The 16716-nt window shown below is 47.1% G+C and overlaps 1 protein-coding gene across 2 annotated transcripts in view; it reads left to right on the forward strand.

Annotated features, from left to right (window-relative positions):
• pik3r3b (phosphoinositide-3-kinase, regulatory subunit 3b (gamma)) overlaps positions 1-16716 on the forward strand; it is a 172619-nt gene that overhangs the window by 50453 nt on the left and 105450 nt on the right. For both annotated transcript variants that reach the window (XM_028810807.2, XM_028810808.2), the window contains exons 4-6: positions 9800-9931; positions 13899-14100; positions 14184-14269. In XM_028810807.2, coding sequence (XP_028666640.1) covers positions 9800-9931; positions 13899-14100; positions 14184-14269 — 420 coding nt within the window. The remainder of the gene's footprint in view (positions 1-9799; positions 9932-13898; positions 14101-14183; positions 14270-16716) is intronic.

Genomic DNA, 16716 nt, shown 5'->3' on the forward strand with positions numbered 1-16716 from the left:
CCACCGCAGGACACACACAAACACACCCACACACCAAGCACACACTAGGGCCAATTTAGAATCACCAATCCACCTAACCTGCATGTCTTTGGACTGTGGGAGGAAACCCACGCGGACACGGGGAGAACATGCAAACTCCACGCAGGGAGGACCCGGAAAGCAAACCCAGGTCCCCAGGTCTCCCAACTGCGAGGCAGCAGCACTACCCACTGCGCCACCGTGCCGCCCCATCTATTTTTTAGTTATGAATATTTATATATATATATTTAATAATGGCACCTTGACAGACTTACTTACTTTCCACCGCACATCTCTCTCCATCTCCTTCCTCTTCTCCTTTCCAGGCGTTGTCCTCTACCTCCCAACTCTGACTCTCCCGGATGTGGCAGAGCAGCTCCTTGTAAGTGTGACCCAGGAGAACTTGTGATGTCACATTGCAAACCAAAAGTAATTCGGGGCCTCACTGCCCGCGTCCAAGTTGGGAGCGAGCGGCCACCTTTCACGCTGGGGGAAGGAATTGTTCATAACATCCAACCTCCTCCAGTCCATCTTTTATTCGTTCTGCCCAACTCCCTAACCCTAAGCTCCTCAACCCCAGTCGACATGCCAGCCCATCCTCAGTGGATGTCTTAAAATGACTTTGTCATTCACTAAGCGTTCAAAGCGTTTCATTGGAATGGACGAGAGTGACACTGACCTGTAGCCATTCTACAGAGACATTAGGAAGTGGGCTAAAGATGGACTGTGCCCACAGCTCGGGGACCACTTAACAGGCAAACGTAAAACTGGAGAGAGTTGCTTGAAAGAGGAGCCGACCTGATGTGCCATCTGGCGGTGGGTTTCATCTGCCCCTTCAGGTGTACCAATCTCCAGCCTAATGAGATTTCTGGTATTTTTACGGCGCACCTCCTTCACTCGTCTATTACAGGAGCTGAAATCATGTGCATGGGTTTCAAATCTCGTAAGAAAAAAAAAAAGTCATTAAGTTCGTCCCCTCAGAGCTCGTGGTCCGTGTCACACTTTTTGAGACTCCAGTCCTGCGTCGGATTGACATCATTAAAACACCTCTTGATTTTTTACCTCCGTATATCATTTTATTTCCGTTAATCCTTTTGCCGTATCACTCGCTGTTCCTCTATACCTTATTTTCCCGATAAGCTCGTATCTTATCCACAGTGCACTGATATCCTTGGTGGTCCACGGCTTGCTATTTGGGTACACGTTGACAGTCCATTCCTTAGTAGTGGTGAAGATGTAGCAGAGCCAGAAGGCAAAGCTCTCGATGTACCAGTCAGTTTACTTCCCTGCCCTCACCTATGGTCATGCGCTTTGGGTAACGACCATGAGGACGAGATCACGGGTACAAATGCCCAAAATGAGCTTTCTCCGTAGGGTGTCTGAACTCTCCCATAGAGTGACAGTGAGAAGCACAGACATCCAGGAGAAGCTCGGAGTGGAGATGCTGACCCTCCGCATCGAGAGAAGCCAATTGAGGTAGTTATGGGCACGTCCAGCTGAGAGGAGACCCCGGGCAAGACCAGGAGTCCGTTAGGAGGACTATATCTCCCAGATCAGGGGTGCCCAACTCCAGTCCTGGAGGACCGCAGTGGCTGCAGGTTTTCATTCCAACTCTTTTCTTAATTAGTAACGTTTTTTTGCTGCTCATTAACTTCTTTTGAATTCATTTTATTTGATTTGCTTTTGAAGACTCAGACCCCGCAATTGTTTCTTTTTCCTTAATTAGCAGCCAAACAATAATGAGATACAAAATGAGCCAAAACATGACCAGCAAACTGTGACCATCATAGAATATCTGAAAATAAAGAAAGGTGAAGGTCTCAGGAATGCTGATCTGCTCTTAGAAAAGAGAAAATCCACAATTTCGGAAATGTCTGCTATTGCACAATAAGAGGAGCAACCAGCCATGGAATTAAAGAATGAGTTTAATTAATGACAAGAATCAGAGCCTCATTTAGCAACTGGTTGGAGTGAAATTAGTTGGAGTTTGAGGCCCTGACTTAGTTGGTCTCCTGTTGGCTCACTCACTTCACATTTCATTTCTGTTTGGGTGCCATTTAAGGAAAGAAATGAAACAATTCAGAGGAACAATGAAGAAATTCAGGGAAACATTTCTTAAAAATAAAGTCAATTAAAATTAATTCAAAAGAAGTTAATTAGCAGCAAAAACTGATCACTAATTAAGAAAAGGGTTAGAAGGAAAACCTGCAACCACTGCGGCACTCGAGGACTGGAGTTGGGCACCCCTGTCCCAGATGGTTTGAGAACACATTGGGATGCCACAGTATGAGCTGGCCAGTGCTTCACTGGCTTCACTGTTGCACCCTTCCCGATTTCCTCTATTTCTAATGATTCATAACACGTCATTGTTTATGATCTCCAAACACATTTAGGGTCATAGAAAAGACCACCTGAGTTAACACAATACACAGTTTTTAGATGATCTTTTGATTTCACTGTTGCCCCCATAGGTGGTGGGAAATGAATTAATTAATTGAATGTCAAAAACCAGAAGCTACCGATGCCCTCCAGACCTGAGCTTCTCATTCGAGCTCCTCAAGTCGTCACATTTATGTCTTTATTTCCCACGCTGCAGTACCGCTGTGATGCTGTAGGTGGCAGCACTCCACTATAAACCTGACCAACTGCAGGCCGCCTGCTGAGACAAAAGCGCTGGGTCAGCTGTGACACTCAGTGGCCCGCCGTCACCCTGGCATTCTTGTCCATTTGGGGGGGGGGGGGGGGTCTCCTCCAGTCCAGACGTCTGGAGGTCAGCACACACAGACCCACGGGTCCCGCATGACCGAGCGGGCCTGAGGCAGAAGGCAAAGGTCAGGCCTGCCTTGTTTAAAGCGTACGTCGATGAAAGCCTGCATTCCGTCCAGCTGACAGCCCAGCCTGGCGCCCCGTGGCCTCTGCCTGTCGCCGCGCTATCGGCTTCTCTCCGGAGGAAAAGCGCAGCGCTCAGCAGAAATAGAGCTTGCGTGGGCCGCGCGCTGATTGGCTGCCAGTGATGTCATCCTTCATGCAGCAGTCGGGAGGGAAGAAAAAAAAAAAAGGCGCGGCGAGCGCGAGAGGGAGCGGGAGGGGATGGAGGGGGGCATCTGTGCCACTGGGATCTGAAAGGGGCACAGCCTGGCATAACAGTGGAAAAAAAGTGCCAAATACTGGGGGGCAGTCCTTGAAAATGAAGGGAAGGGAGTAAAAGACACAATTAGGACAGTAACGGACATCACTGGCTCGACCGGGTAAGGGGGGGCTCAGAGTCCTACTGGGAGAGACTTTTGGATTTGGTGGGATTCAGCATCAGAACTGGGATCTAAAACAAATGAGCTGGGCAGGGACTCCCCTTGGCCACACTGACTAACAGGCAGGGGGTGCGCTGGACAGATTGGCACCTCAGCTTCTTTGCAGAAATGAAAAAGTATTTGCCCCCTTCCTGATTACTTCTGTATTTGCTGATTCATACCACTTTGATTTCCAAACATGTTTAGTATAACACAAAATACCACCTGAGTGCACACAATACACCATTTTTAAAATGATCATTTGATTATATTGAAGGGAAGCAGTTCACCAACACCTCTCTCACCCTTGTGAAAAAGTAATTGCCCCCCAAACTTAACACATGGCTGTTGCACCTTCAGCAGTAACGACTGCGATTAAAAGCTCCCAGTATAACAGAAGGTCACTCTTTGGACCAACTCATCTCCACAGAATTGCTTTTTAATTCAGCCACACTGGAGGGTTTTCAACTATGAACCGCCCGTTTAAGGTCCTAACACAACTTCTCAAAGGGGTCCAGGTCAGGACTTTGATTTAGGCACTCAAAAGCCCTCAGTTTGTTTTCTCTTTCAGGCATTCAGAGGTGGTCTTGCTCTTGTGCTTCAGGTTGTTGTCCTGCTGTATAACCCAACTGCACTTGAACTTTACATCACAGACTGACCGGATGTTCTCCTCCAGGACTTTCAGAATTCACGCCATCCTCAATTATGACAAGTCGCCCAGGTCCTGACGCAGCAAAGTGTCGCCACCCCATCACAGGACCACCACCCTGTTGGACTGTAGGTGTGATGTGCTTATTGTGGAAAGCTGGGTTAGCTTTATGCCTGAAGTAACAGGACCAGGTCTTCCAAACAGCTTCACTTTTGACTCACCAGTCCACAGGACATTATCACAAATGTTATTGGGGGTAATCAAGATGTTTTTTTGGCAAAAAGTTAGACGTACCTTTCTTATCTTCTTGTTTAGAAGTAGTCTGTGCCTTGTTACTCTCCGATGGATCCCATCTTTGCTCGGTGTCTTTCTAATGATGGAATCCTGAATGAAAACATTAACTGAGTGGAGGGAGGCCTGTAATTCCTTAGTGGTCCATCTGGGTTCTTCTGGATGAGTTTTCTGCACCCCCTTGGAGTCATTTTCCTCGGTCCGACTTTCCACTGATCCGAGTTTCCACCAGTTCTTCACATCACCAGAAGTGATGATGTATGAGGGGCAATGGAAATAAAATCAGAACAAAAAGAGAGTTGGATAAAGAAAAGAGAAGAGAGGTGGGTGGAGCAAAGGAAGTAGAATCCAATCAGAAGTGAAGTGGGATGGGCAATTGAAATAGAATCAGAAGAGAAGAGAGGTGGGAGGAGCAAAAGGACTGGGATACAGACTAAGGATGTGTGGGTGTGGCAAATGAGCTGTAGGCGGGGCCAGCACCACAATTAAGGTGAATTAAGCATTTGCCTAGGGTGCAGATCATAAGGGGGGGGGGGGGGGGGGGGGGGGGGGGGGTTCCAGCCACACGGGTTAGAAATCCAAAAAGTTGGTTGATGCACTACTAAGCCTGGTCTAGGGCACACAATAACCTGAAGCAGGCAGGAAATGTTAGCTACCCGAACAGTCAGTTGGTGCACTAATAGGCCTATGGAAGTGTGGGCATGGCAATGCAGCCGCAGAACATCAATCAGTGAATTGGGCAGAAGGTGGTTGGGCAGTGCAAAGCAATTCTGTCGATGCAACCAGAAGTGATGGAAATAAAACCAGATGAGAAGAGAGGTGGGAGGAGCAAAAGAGCTGGGATTAAGTCAAAGGAAATATGGGCGTGGCAAAGGAGCTATAGGCGGGGCCGGCGCCACCATTAAGGCGAATTAGGCATTAGACTAGAGTGCAGATCATAAGGGGGTTGGGGGTTAGCTACTGAACAGTCGGTCGGCACACTAATAAACTTGATCTTGGGCACAAAATAACCTGAAGTGGGCAGGAGATGTTAGGGCAGAAGGAAGGTGGGCAGTGCCATGTAATTCAGTGGGAACAACCAGAAGTGATGATGGATGAGGAGCAATGGAAATAAAAAACAGAAAAAAGAGAAATGGATAAAGAAAAGTGCTGGGATCAGAAGAGAAGACAAGTGGGTGGAGAAAAGGAAGTAGAATCCAATCAGAAGTGAAATGGGATGAGAAATCGAAACAGAATCAGGGCAGAAATAAATGGGCAAAGAAGATGAGACTAGGAGGGCATTGGAAATGGAATCAGAAGAGAAGAGAGGTGGGAGGAGCAAAAGAGCTGGGATTAAGACAAAGGGAATATGGGCGTGGCAAATAAACTGTAGGCGGGGTCGGCACCACTATTAAGGCAAATTAAGCATTCTCCTAGGGCACAGATCATAAGGGGGGTAAAAAAACCCAGCTGTATGGGTTACAAACCCGAATAGTCGCTTGGTGCAAAATAACCTGAAGCAGGCAGGAAATGTTAGGGCAGAAGGAAGGTGGGAGTGCCAAGTAATTCAGTAGGTACAACCAGAAGTGATGATGTGTGAGGGGCAATGGAAACAAAATCAGAATTAAAGAGTTGGGTAAAGAAAAGTGCTGGATCAGAAGAGAAGAGAAGTGGGTGGAGCAAAGGAAGTAGAATCCAATCAGCAGTGAAGTGGGATGGGCACTCGAAATAGAATCAGGGCAGACATAAATGGGCAAAGAAGCTGAGACTAGAAGGGCAATGGAAATGGAATCAGAAGAGAAGAGAGGTGGGAGGAGCAAAAGGACTGGGATACAGACTAAGGACATGTGGGTGTGGCAAAGGAGCTGCAACCTGCCCAGTGATAACCCACTTAAGTAGATATGGGAGCAGAAGAAAGGTGGGCAGTGCAAGAGAACTCAGTAGCTACAACCAGAAGTGACGTATGTGGGGCATAGGAAACAGAAACAGAGGAGAAGAGAGGTGGGTGAGGAAAAGCAGCTGGGATCAGAGGAGAGGAGAGGTGGATGGACAGAACACAAGAAGTAGAAGCCAATCAGCTTTGACGGGTCTCACGGTGGTTTACTGGGGTTTAGAGATGGCTTTGTCACCCTGTCCCGACTGATACATTTCAGGAATTTTCTTGCTCAGTTCTTCTGGAATTTCTTTTAAGGTATGGTGTGCTGCTCAGGTACACGTTAGCTCCTTACTGCCTCTTCATATTTAGGGGCCTCTTGAACCAGACACCATTGACACCTCCAGAACGAGCCGAGCACAACTCCCTTCTGGTCTCCCTCAGCTCACCCATTGCTCGCTCAGCCATCCCCACCCCATCATGGCTGCCTCGAGCTGTGTCTTGGGGTCGGTTGTCCTCTCATCTTCCTTCTCGCTCACTCCAGGATGAGGACCCCACCTCGATCGCACCTACTCCTCTGCACAATCAGTGGAGAGCGCCAATCCTTTGCTCTGTCGCGGGACCACTGACCACACTGCAGGCTGGCTCGTTCACTGTCTCCACCCCAATGCTGCGCTCTTTCTCTCTGCCTCAGTTTCTGTTCTCTTTCTTCCCTCATTTTTTCCTCCCCTTTCTTGAACTTGTGCTCCCCTTTTATATGTTGAGGAGCAGTTGCAGGTGCGATCGCCTGATTGTTGCCCCGGGCTGACAATGAGACAATCAGAGAGTCTGCCAGCGCCAACCACCCCACGCCAACCCGGAGACGAGCTGCCTTAGCAGACCATCGCTCACAACTGCTCCACCCAAAGCTCAAGCACATCAGAATTATTTATTTATTTATTAAAATACGGCAACACTCTCTTTAAGCCACATACCTACTATACCACAAGACCCTTTAACCCACCTTCGAAAGGTCCTGTTGAAGGGATGTTGAGATTCATTAGAACTGGTGGCCATCTTGCTTGGGTGTGTGAAGCCTCACTGACCCCGTCAACATTTCGGTTAGGCTCTTTGGCTGATTGAGTGACTAAGTGGATGAGTACAGTGGTGACCAAAAGTTTTGAGAAGGACACAAATATGAATTTTCACAAAGTTTGTGGCTCAGTTTTTATGATGGCAATTTGGAATAACTCCAGAATGTTCTGGCGAGTCACCAGATGAATTGAATTGGATTGCAAAGTCCCTCTTTACCATGAAAATGAACTTCATCCCAAAAAAAAACCATTTCCACTGCATGTCAGCCAGCCCTGCCACAACCGGACCTGCTGACGACATTTCAGTGATCCTCTTGTTCACACGGGTGACAGTGTCGACGAGGACAAGGCTGGGGGTCACCCTGTCACACTGATTGCGTTACAATAGAGAGGTGAAGAAGACTTCAGGCCGCCCAAGAAAGTAAAGCAAGTGCCAGGAGCATCTCTTAAAGTTGATTCAGCTGCGGGCACCACCAGGGCAGAGCTTGCTCAGGAATGAATGGCAGCAAGCAGGTGTGAGTGAGGTGAAGACTTTTGGAGGATGGCCTGGTGGGTGTCAAGAAGGGCAGCAAAGAAAAGCCAAGAAAAACATCAAGGACAGACTGGTATTCTGGGATTGGACTGCTGAGGACTGCTGGGGTCAAGTCATTTTCTCTGATGAATCCCCTTTCCTATTGCTTGGGGCATCCAGAAAAAAAAAGGAGAGCGGTGCTACCATCAGCCCCGTGTCATGCCAACAGTAAAGCATTCTGAGACCATTCATGTCAGCCAAGGCAGTGGGCTCACTCACAATTTGGCCTAAGAACACAGACATGAATAAGGAATGGCACCAAACATTCTCTGAGAGCAACTTCACCAACCATCCAAGAACAGTTTGGTGACCAACAATGATGGAGCACCAGGCCATAAGGCAAACGTGAGAACTAAGTGGCTTGAGGAACAAAACATGGAAATTTGGGGACCACAGCCAGGAAGCTCCCCAGACCTTTAATCCCATTGAGAGTTTGTGGTCAAGAGGCGGGTGGACAAATAAAATCCACCAATTCTGACAAACTCCTTACATTGATTATGAAGAATGGGCTGCCATACGTCAGGATTAGGCCCAGAAGTTAATTTGCCAGCATGCCAGGGTGAAATTGTAGAGGTCTTGAAAAAGAAAGAAATGCCAACACTGAAAATATGGACTCTGTGCATAAACTTCATGTCATTGTCAATAAAAGCCTTTCAAACATCTGATCTGCTTGTAATTCTACTTCAGTGTACCATAGGAACATCTGACAAAAAGATCTAAAAACACTGAAGCAGCAAAACTTTGTGAAAACCAACATTTGGGTCATTCTCTAAACCTTTGGGCGTAACTGTCCATTTTCACCCGGTGTGACACTAGATGGCGCTATACCAGCACTTAACCAGACAGACTGATGCAGGGGGCACATTAATAAAACACAAAAGTTTCATTTTTGTTTCTTCACATCTTCCGCATTCCCACAAGTACACAACACCTCTAAACAATACTTTTCCTTTCTTTCTCCTCCACTCCTCCTCGGCAAGCTTTGTCTCCCTGGGTCCCCGAGTAGTGACTGCTGGCTCCATTTATAACACCCCCAGAGGTGGTCCAGGTGCTCGTTGACTTACTTTCGGCAGCACTTCCGGGTGTGGCAGAAAACCCACCCAAGAGGGCTCAGCAGCTGTTGCAGCACCCCCTGGTGGTACCCCCTGGATCTCAACAGGGTTGTAGATAACTCCAGCTCCCTTGAAGCCCTGCGGGAATCCGAGGCACCACTGGGGGCTGCCATCAAACGTACTGTTCTGCCCACGCTTGCTCCTCCGGTCATCTCCGTGAAGAGGAATCCCAGCCGATCAAGGACCCCGGGCATCTGTGACAACGGGTAATATAGGAGTTGAGGAAATGTTTCGCCTTCAATAAATCAAAAGATCATCTAAAAACTGAGTATGAATGTGTTAACTCAGGTGGTCTTTTGTATGACACTACATGTGAATTACGTGTTATAAGTCAGTAGAGACAGGGGAAATCGGGAGGGGGGCAAATACTTTTTCACGGCACCGTATCATGCGTCAGAGTTGGCTTGCTCAGGAACTTGGATGTTCTTGTAGATTGAGTTTTTGACTTTGTTTGCTAGGATTGTCTTTAGCAATTCCTTTTTTATTTTTTATTTTTTTGTTATCAAACAAATTTTGTGGGTTCGTCTTTGCTCCAGCCGCAGTTTTCACAGTCCTGTCTCTCTCCCTCTCTCTGGTGGGACGTACCTCAAGGTTTGCTATTTTTCTTGTCACCTTTTAAGTCTCGATCTCCATTTTGAGGCCTAGTCAGGCTTCACGTCTCCCCATTTTGTGAATTTCCCCTTGGGATTAATAAAGTATCTATCTATCTATCTATCTATCTATCTATCTATCTATCTATCTATCTATCTATCTATCTATCTATCTATCTATCTATCTATCTATCTATCTATCTATTTTCCTGGGGTCAGGAAAATAGATGTTTTGTGGTGCTGCAGTATTTAGTATATACAGAACAGTCTTGAGGATGATGATGAGAAGACCCCTCAAAAGGGACACATTCGGATGCTCCTCCTGTTCTGACTTATGTTCGTCTTTTTCCTTGCAGAGTCCAACTCTGTGGACTGGGAGCAGTTTGACGGGCCAGTGCTGGTGAGCACACTCAAGTGGTACCTTAACAAGCTGCCTTCTCCGGTGATCCCAGCCGTCATTTATAGCGACCTGATCACCGCTGCCCAAGGTGAGAGTCACGTGGGTAGAGCAGGGGGACAACGGTGGAGTAGAGAAAGAAAAAAGGGGACAGATCAAGAGAGAGAGAGAGTAGTGGGCGGAGCAAAAAGAATCACATCCAGAGAGAGGAAATGGGGGCGTGGCCAAGGAACTGTGAAGTGGGCAGGAGATGTCAGGAACGGAATTGAGATGCAAAGAGAAGTGAAGCATTTCAGACAATGGAAATAGAATTGGGAAAGAAGAGAGAGAGAACAGAGAAGGAAGGAATTACAATCCAAACAGAAGTGAAAGGAATACATCAAAGGAGCTTGGATCAGTGGAGAAGGAAAACCAGGTGAAGCAAAGGAGGAAGACTATGGAAGTGTGGGCATGGCAATGCAGCCGCAGCCCATCAATCTGTAAAGTGGGCAGAAGGTGGGTGGGCAGTGCAAAGCAATTCAGCAGATGCAACCAGAAGTGATGGAAATAAAACCAGAAGAGAAGAGAGGTGGGAGGAGCAAAGAGCTGGGATGAAGACAAAGGAAATATGGGCGTGACAAATTAGCTGTAGGTGGGGCCAGTACCACCATCAAGGCAAATTAGGCATTTGCCAAGGGGGGGGGGGGGGAACCGAGCCACACGGGTTAGCTACCAATGCACTAGTAAGCTTGACCTAGGGTGCAAAATAACCTGAATTGGGCAGCAGATGTTAAGGCAGAAGGAAGGTGGGCAGTGCCAGGAAGGTACAACCAGAAGTGATGATGTAAGAGGGGCAATGGAAATAAGATCAGAAAAAAAAGAGAGTTGGGTAAAGAAAAGTGCTGAGATCAGAAGAGAAGAGAGGTGGGCAGAGCAAAGGAAGTAGAATCCAATCAGCAGTGAAGTGGGATGGGCAATCAAAATAGAATCAGGGCAGACATAAATGGGCAAAGAAGCTGAGACTAGGAGCGAAAAGGAAAATGAATCGGGAGAGAAGAGAGTTGGGAGAGCAGAAGAGCCTGGATACAGACTAAGGAAATATGGGTGTGGCAAAGGAGCTGTAGGTGGGGCCAACACCATCGAGGCAAATTAGGCATTCGCCTAGGGCACAGATCATAAGGGGGGTAAAAACCCAGCCACATGGGTTAGCTGCCCGAACAGTTGGTTGGTGCAGTAATAAGCCTGGCCAAGGGTGCACAATAACCTGAAGCAGGCAGGAAATGTTAGGGCAGACGAAAGGTGGGAGTGCCAAGTAATTCAGTAGGTACAACCAGAAGTGATGATTTATGAGGGGGCAATGGAAACAAAATCAGAATTAGAGATTTGGGTAAAGAAAAGTGCTGGGATCAGAAGAGAAATGGGTGGAGCAAAGGAAATAGATGGGTGGAGCAAAGGAAGTAGAACCCAATCAGCAGTGAAGTGGGATGGGCAATCAAAATAGAATCAGGGCAGACATAAATAGGCAAAGAAGCTGAGACTAGAAGGTCAATGGGTATGGAATGAGAAGAGAAGAGAGGTGGGAGGAGCAAAAGGACTGGGATACAGGCTAAGGACATGTGGGCGTGGCAAAGGAGATGCAACCTGCCCAGCGATAACCCACTTCAGTAGATGTGGGAGCAGAAGAAAGGTGGGCAGTGCAAGGGAACTCAGTAGCTACAACCAGAAGTGACATATGTGGGGCAATGGAAATAGAATGACAGGAGAAGAAAGGTGGGTGAGGAAAAGCAGCTGGGATCAGAAGAGAGGAGAGGTAGATGGACAGAGCACAAGAAGTAGAAGCCAATCAGCTTTGACGGTTCTCACGGTGGTTCGCTGGGGTTTTAGAGATGGCTTTGTCACCCTGTCCCGACTGATACATTTCAGGAATTCTCTTGCTCAATTCTTCTGGAATTTCTTTTAAAGTATGGTGTGCTGCTCATGTGTGGGTTGGCTTCCTTGCACCCTCTTCATATTTAGGGGCCTCTTGAACCAGACACCATTGACACCTCCATGGAATGGAATGAGAGGAGAAGAGAGGTGGGTGAGAAAAAGCAGCTGGGATCAGAAGAGAGGAGAGGTGGATGGACAGAGCAGAGGATGTAGAATCCAATCAACTCTGAACACTGGGTGGACAATGAAAATGGAATCAGGAGAATAATTCAGTAGGCAAAGTAAAGGGACTGGAATCCAGTGATCAGTGAAGTGGGCTGAGTAATGGAAACAGAATCAGGAGAGAAATGAACTAAGAATCCATTTAGGAGTGAAGCGGGATGTGGCAGTGGAAATGGGACCAGGAAAGATGTGAATAGGACAAAGAAACTGAGAGCAGAAGAAGATGGAGGTGGCAGGAGCAATGGGACAAGCCTCATCCATCTATTCATTTTTAAACTCATGTTTTCCTAAGCAGGGTTGTCAGGAAAAATGAACCCTATCCCAGTAAGCACTGGATGCAAGGCAGGAACAATGCCTGGACAGGGCACCAATTCATCACAGTGTGAACACACACACACTTTACTTAACTTTGGACAATGAGCGGAAACTGGACCACCCGGAGGAAACCCATGCAGGCACGGGGAGAACCTCCAAACAACATGCAGAGAGGATCCAGAGCATAAGCCCTGGTCTCCTTGTTGTGAGGCAGTAGCACTACCACTGTGCCACCATGCCATCCTGGGACTAGGATTGAGACTGAGAAAACGTGGGCATGCCAGAAATGAATTGGGTAGCAGGGATTAGGGTGGGTGACACACAGAATCTTAGATAGAACAAGAAGAAGATGGTGGAATGGAAATAGAACCAGAAAAGAAGGGAGGATGGGTGATGCAAGGAAATTAGGAATGTGCTGTGGTAAAGGAGCTCCAGCCTGTCCAGCAGTGAAGTGGCCAGTAGATGGTAGGGTGAGTAGTGCAAAGGCATTCAGTAGCTGCAACCAGAAGTGATGTAAGCAAGCCACACATTGACTAGAAGTGGGTGGGGCAACAGAAACAGAACCAGGAGAGAGAGAGGTGGGCGGATCCACAGAGCTAGGACAGGGAAATGTGGGTGTGGCGATGGAGCTGCAGTACGGTTAGCTTTGAAAGTGGGTGTGGCAGTAGAAATAGAATCAAGAGAGAAGAGAGGATGGGCGGAGCAAAAACAACTAGAATCTCATCAAGTGGGTAAGGAGAAGAAACTGAGATTGGGTGGGAAATCACAACTGGGAACAGGAAAACAGAGAGATGGACTCAGCAATGAAAGGAGACTCCAATTAACAGTGAAGTGGGCTGATTAAAGGAATCAGGATCTGAGAGAAGAGAGGTGGGTACTAAAGGAAGGAAGGAAGGAAGGAAGGAAGGAAGGAAGGAAGGAAGGAAGGAAGGAAGGAAGGAGAAACCAATTGGTAGCCACCTGCTCAACTGACTTAACCAGCCAAAGGGACGATTCAGGAGTGGTGACATCAGGGTGTCCCTGCCTCCTGGAGCTCCACCCAAAAAGAACAAGGAGCACCTGATCAATAATCGGCATTTTTCATTGTGTTCTTTGGTTTCCGGTTTTATTTTTTCCTACTACTGTTCTCATCAGATTATTAATCCATATTTTTTGCTGTATTTCTTTGCTGTATTATTGGTTTCTGAGCTCCATTATTCCCACCTGGTCCACTATTGTTATCCTAGCTGTTCTTGGTATTCACACCTTTAGAACTTTAGAAAATTCCGATGGGAATGGGTCATTCAGCCCAATAAGCTTGTCCATCCTGGTCTCCTAGATTGTCTAAACCATATCAGGTCCAGATTTGAAGGACCCCAAATCCTGTTCTCCACCACAATACTTGGTCATTTATTCCAGGTGTCTGTGGTTCTTTGGATCTTTCTGCCCACTTCTAGTTTAGTGGAGGTGGCCACAGCCTCCCATCAAGTTATCAGCTAAGGATTCTCTCCAGTGGTCTCCATTAAACCTACAACCGCCTGCTCAGAGTTTTCAGAAGGTCTGTCCTTAGTTGTGCCCTTTCATTATTCCTAACCCTGGTGACTCAATCTGTTGTCTTGTCCTCTCTTCCCCAGACATACAAAATCTTGAGGAGTGTGGGCACCAACTCAGGAAGATTCTGGAATCACCCAGCTTGTCCCAGCAGAACTGGCTCGTCCTTCACCGTCTGACCCAGCACTTGTGCAAAGTGTGGAAGGGAGGAGGCAAAAGTCTGCCGATGGCCCGGCAACTTGGAGAGGCCTTGAGTGGGGTCCTCTTCAAGCCCCCAGTGCCCAGGTGAGACTCTCTGTCTACACTGCAGTATTTACGTAGGGGGGCTCTACATCCCCCCTGACTCTTGTCACCTTCTTCTTCCACAGTGCTGATGGGAACCTGGATCTTCAGAGCAAAGTGATCGAGGCGCTCATAATGGTGGGAGGCATTCAGGAAATGCAGTCAGCACCAGGTACCCTCATTCTTCTGAACCTTGTGGGGGGGGGGTGTCTATTATGGGGTTATGACTGTTGGCTTCATTTGGATCTCCATTCATCATTATAGACGTGTAGACATTGTGCTGAGCAGCCAGCTGAGTGTTGTGACTGTTCTGGTAGTATGATACCCATTTTGCCAATCATGATAACAGTCTTGTTGACCACAATCCTAAAAAAGAAACCCGAGATGGGACCTTCATTGTAAGTTGCTGGAACAGACGTGAGCAGGGATGAGTCGGCCCGGCTCGATTACGGTGACTTAACTAGAATGTCATGGGGTGGGCATTTGAGAGAGTAGGGAGGGCAACAAAATGCTAGAGTAAACTAAGAATTGGATTGGGTGGACAGACCTCCCTTTTGGAATGGCATTGCCCATCCGCTTTGCACTGGTAGTCATGTCCCTGCTTGATGGCCAGGTGCTGGTCAACTCCTAGAGTAGAAGGTTTCCAGATCGACCATCTTGCTAATCTTCTGAATGTGTGAGCAGAACGTTGAGTTCCATTTTATGGAATCTTTGCATGTTCTCCCCGTGTCTGCGTGGGTTTCCTCCGGGAGCTCCGGTTTCCTCCCACAATCCAAAGACATGCAGGTTAGGTGCATTGGCGATTCTAAATTGTCCCTAGTGTGTGCTTGGTGTGTGTGTGTGTGTGTATGTGTGTGTGTGCCCTGTGGTGGGCTAGCGCCCTGCCCGGTACTTGTTTCCTGCCTTGCGCCCTGTGTTGGCTGGGATTGGCTCCAGCAGACCACCCGTGACCATGTAGTTAGGATATAGCGGGTTGGATAATGTATGGATGGATGGACAATATAGTAAGATAGTGATAGTAATATAGTACTTTTTGTGTAATCACTTTTTGTTTTATACTGTGCCGTTCACTTGATCCCTTTTGTTTTATGTAGTGCCCTCTCAGCAATCACTGTTAGTTCTCTGAACTGCGTTGTTACATATAGTACCTTAAAACTGAATCACTCTTTGCTTTATACAGTGTCTTTTAATTCGTCACTTTTTGTTTTGTGTAGTGTGTTTATTATAATGCAGTCACAAATTATTTTATACTGTATAGTGACTTTCATTTATTCAGTTTAATTTGATACTTTTGTACTTTTAATTCATCACTTTTGCCTTTATGTGGTGTACTTTATACAGAGCACTGTTTCTGTAATCACTTTTTGTTTGATATAGCGCCTTTTACTTAATCACTTGTTTTGTATAGCACCTTTCATAGAGTCCTTTTTGTCACCTTTAACTCATCACCTTCTGTTTTATGTGCTGCCTTTAATGTCATCACGGACACAGTAAGTTCAGAGGCTGGCACGGATAAACACAGTTGGTTTAGTGGGGTCATTCGGAGCCCTGAATGCCACCCCAAGGCCCCTCAATAAAGCTGGTTGACATGACAGGCAATGGTGATGAGGAGGGTATGCCTCGCCACTGTGCTCTGCAAGGTAGCCATGCCAGCCTCTCCGGTTAGCTTTCACATTTCATCGTTAGAAACACAGCACAAAGACTGTGGTCGGTCCAGTCTGTGAAAGGCGCTATATAACATCGACTGAATTTCGAAGAATATTCATGACTTCTGTTAATTAATCATACAAATAAACAGTGAAAGCAAATAACACAAATACCCTGTCAGCCACCACTTTCAGTTAGCCGTGCGTGTTGCCCTCTTAGCCCAATGCCCTACTAGCCTGATGCCCACTTAGGTTTCTGTTTAAATAGAGAGACACAGATGGAAATCCTGTCCTTACTGGGTTACTGCCAAATCTCATAATGCCCAGCTAGGTTGGCAAAGTGCCTAGCTCTCACACAGCTTAGTTGTGATTATGCCCAGATGAAGTGATACCTTCTTAGTACAACGTCTAACTTACCAAGATGCCCAGTTGGGGTTCTGGCCAAACAGAGAGATGCCCTAATAGGGTGTTGTTGGATGGGCACACTGCCCTTTTCCAGTTACTGCTTTACTGAGTTGGATGAGTGCCCAGCTGACACATTGCTTAATTGTGGTTATGCCCAGATGAGGTGGTGCCATCCCAGTACAACTGCCATACTAGACAGATGCCAACATGGGCTTATTCCTAAATAGAGCAATGCCCCAATATGATAATGTTTACCAGGCATGCTGTCCTGTTTGGGGTTGTGCCAAATCTTTTGTGGTCATGCCATGCTGGAGAAGTACCTGCCTGCCATGCTGCCCATTGTGTTATACCAGATGACTAAAACGGGTGATTCCAAATCTGAATATGTCTTGCTAGGTTGGGGTACTGCCTGGCTAGTATTCTGCCAAGTTGAGGTTAGTGCCAGGTGAGGTGATGCCCTACTAGTAAAATGTCCACTTTAGTGTATTCCTAAATAACGTGATGTGGGATGGGCACTGACTTACTTACCTTTTACATTTTTGGCTGACATCTTTATCCAAAGCGACTT

Source organism: Erpetoichthys calabaricus, chromosome 10 (genome assembly GCF_900747795.2).
Source record: "Erpetoichthys calabaricus chromosome 10, fErpCal1.3, whole genome shotgun sequence".
Classification (NCBI taxonomy): domain Eukaryota; kingdom Metazoa; phylum Chordata; class Cladistia; order Polypteriformes; family Polypteridae; genus Erpetoichthys; species Erpetoichthys calabaricus.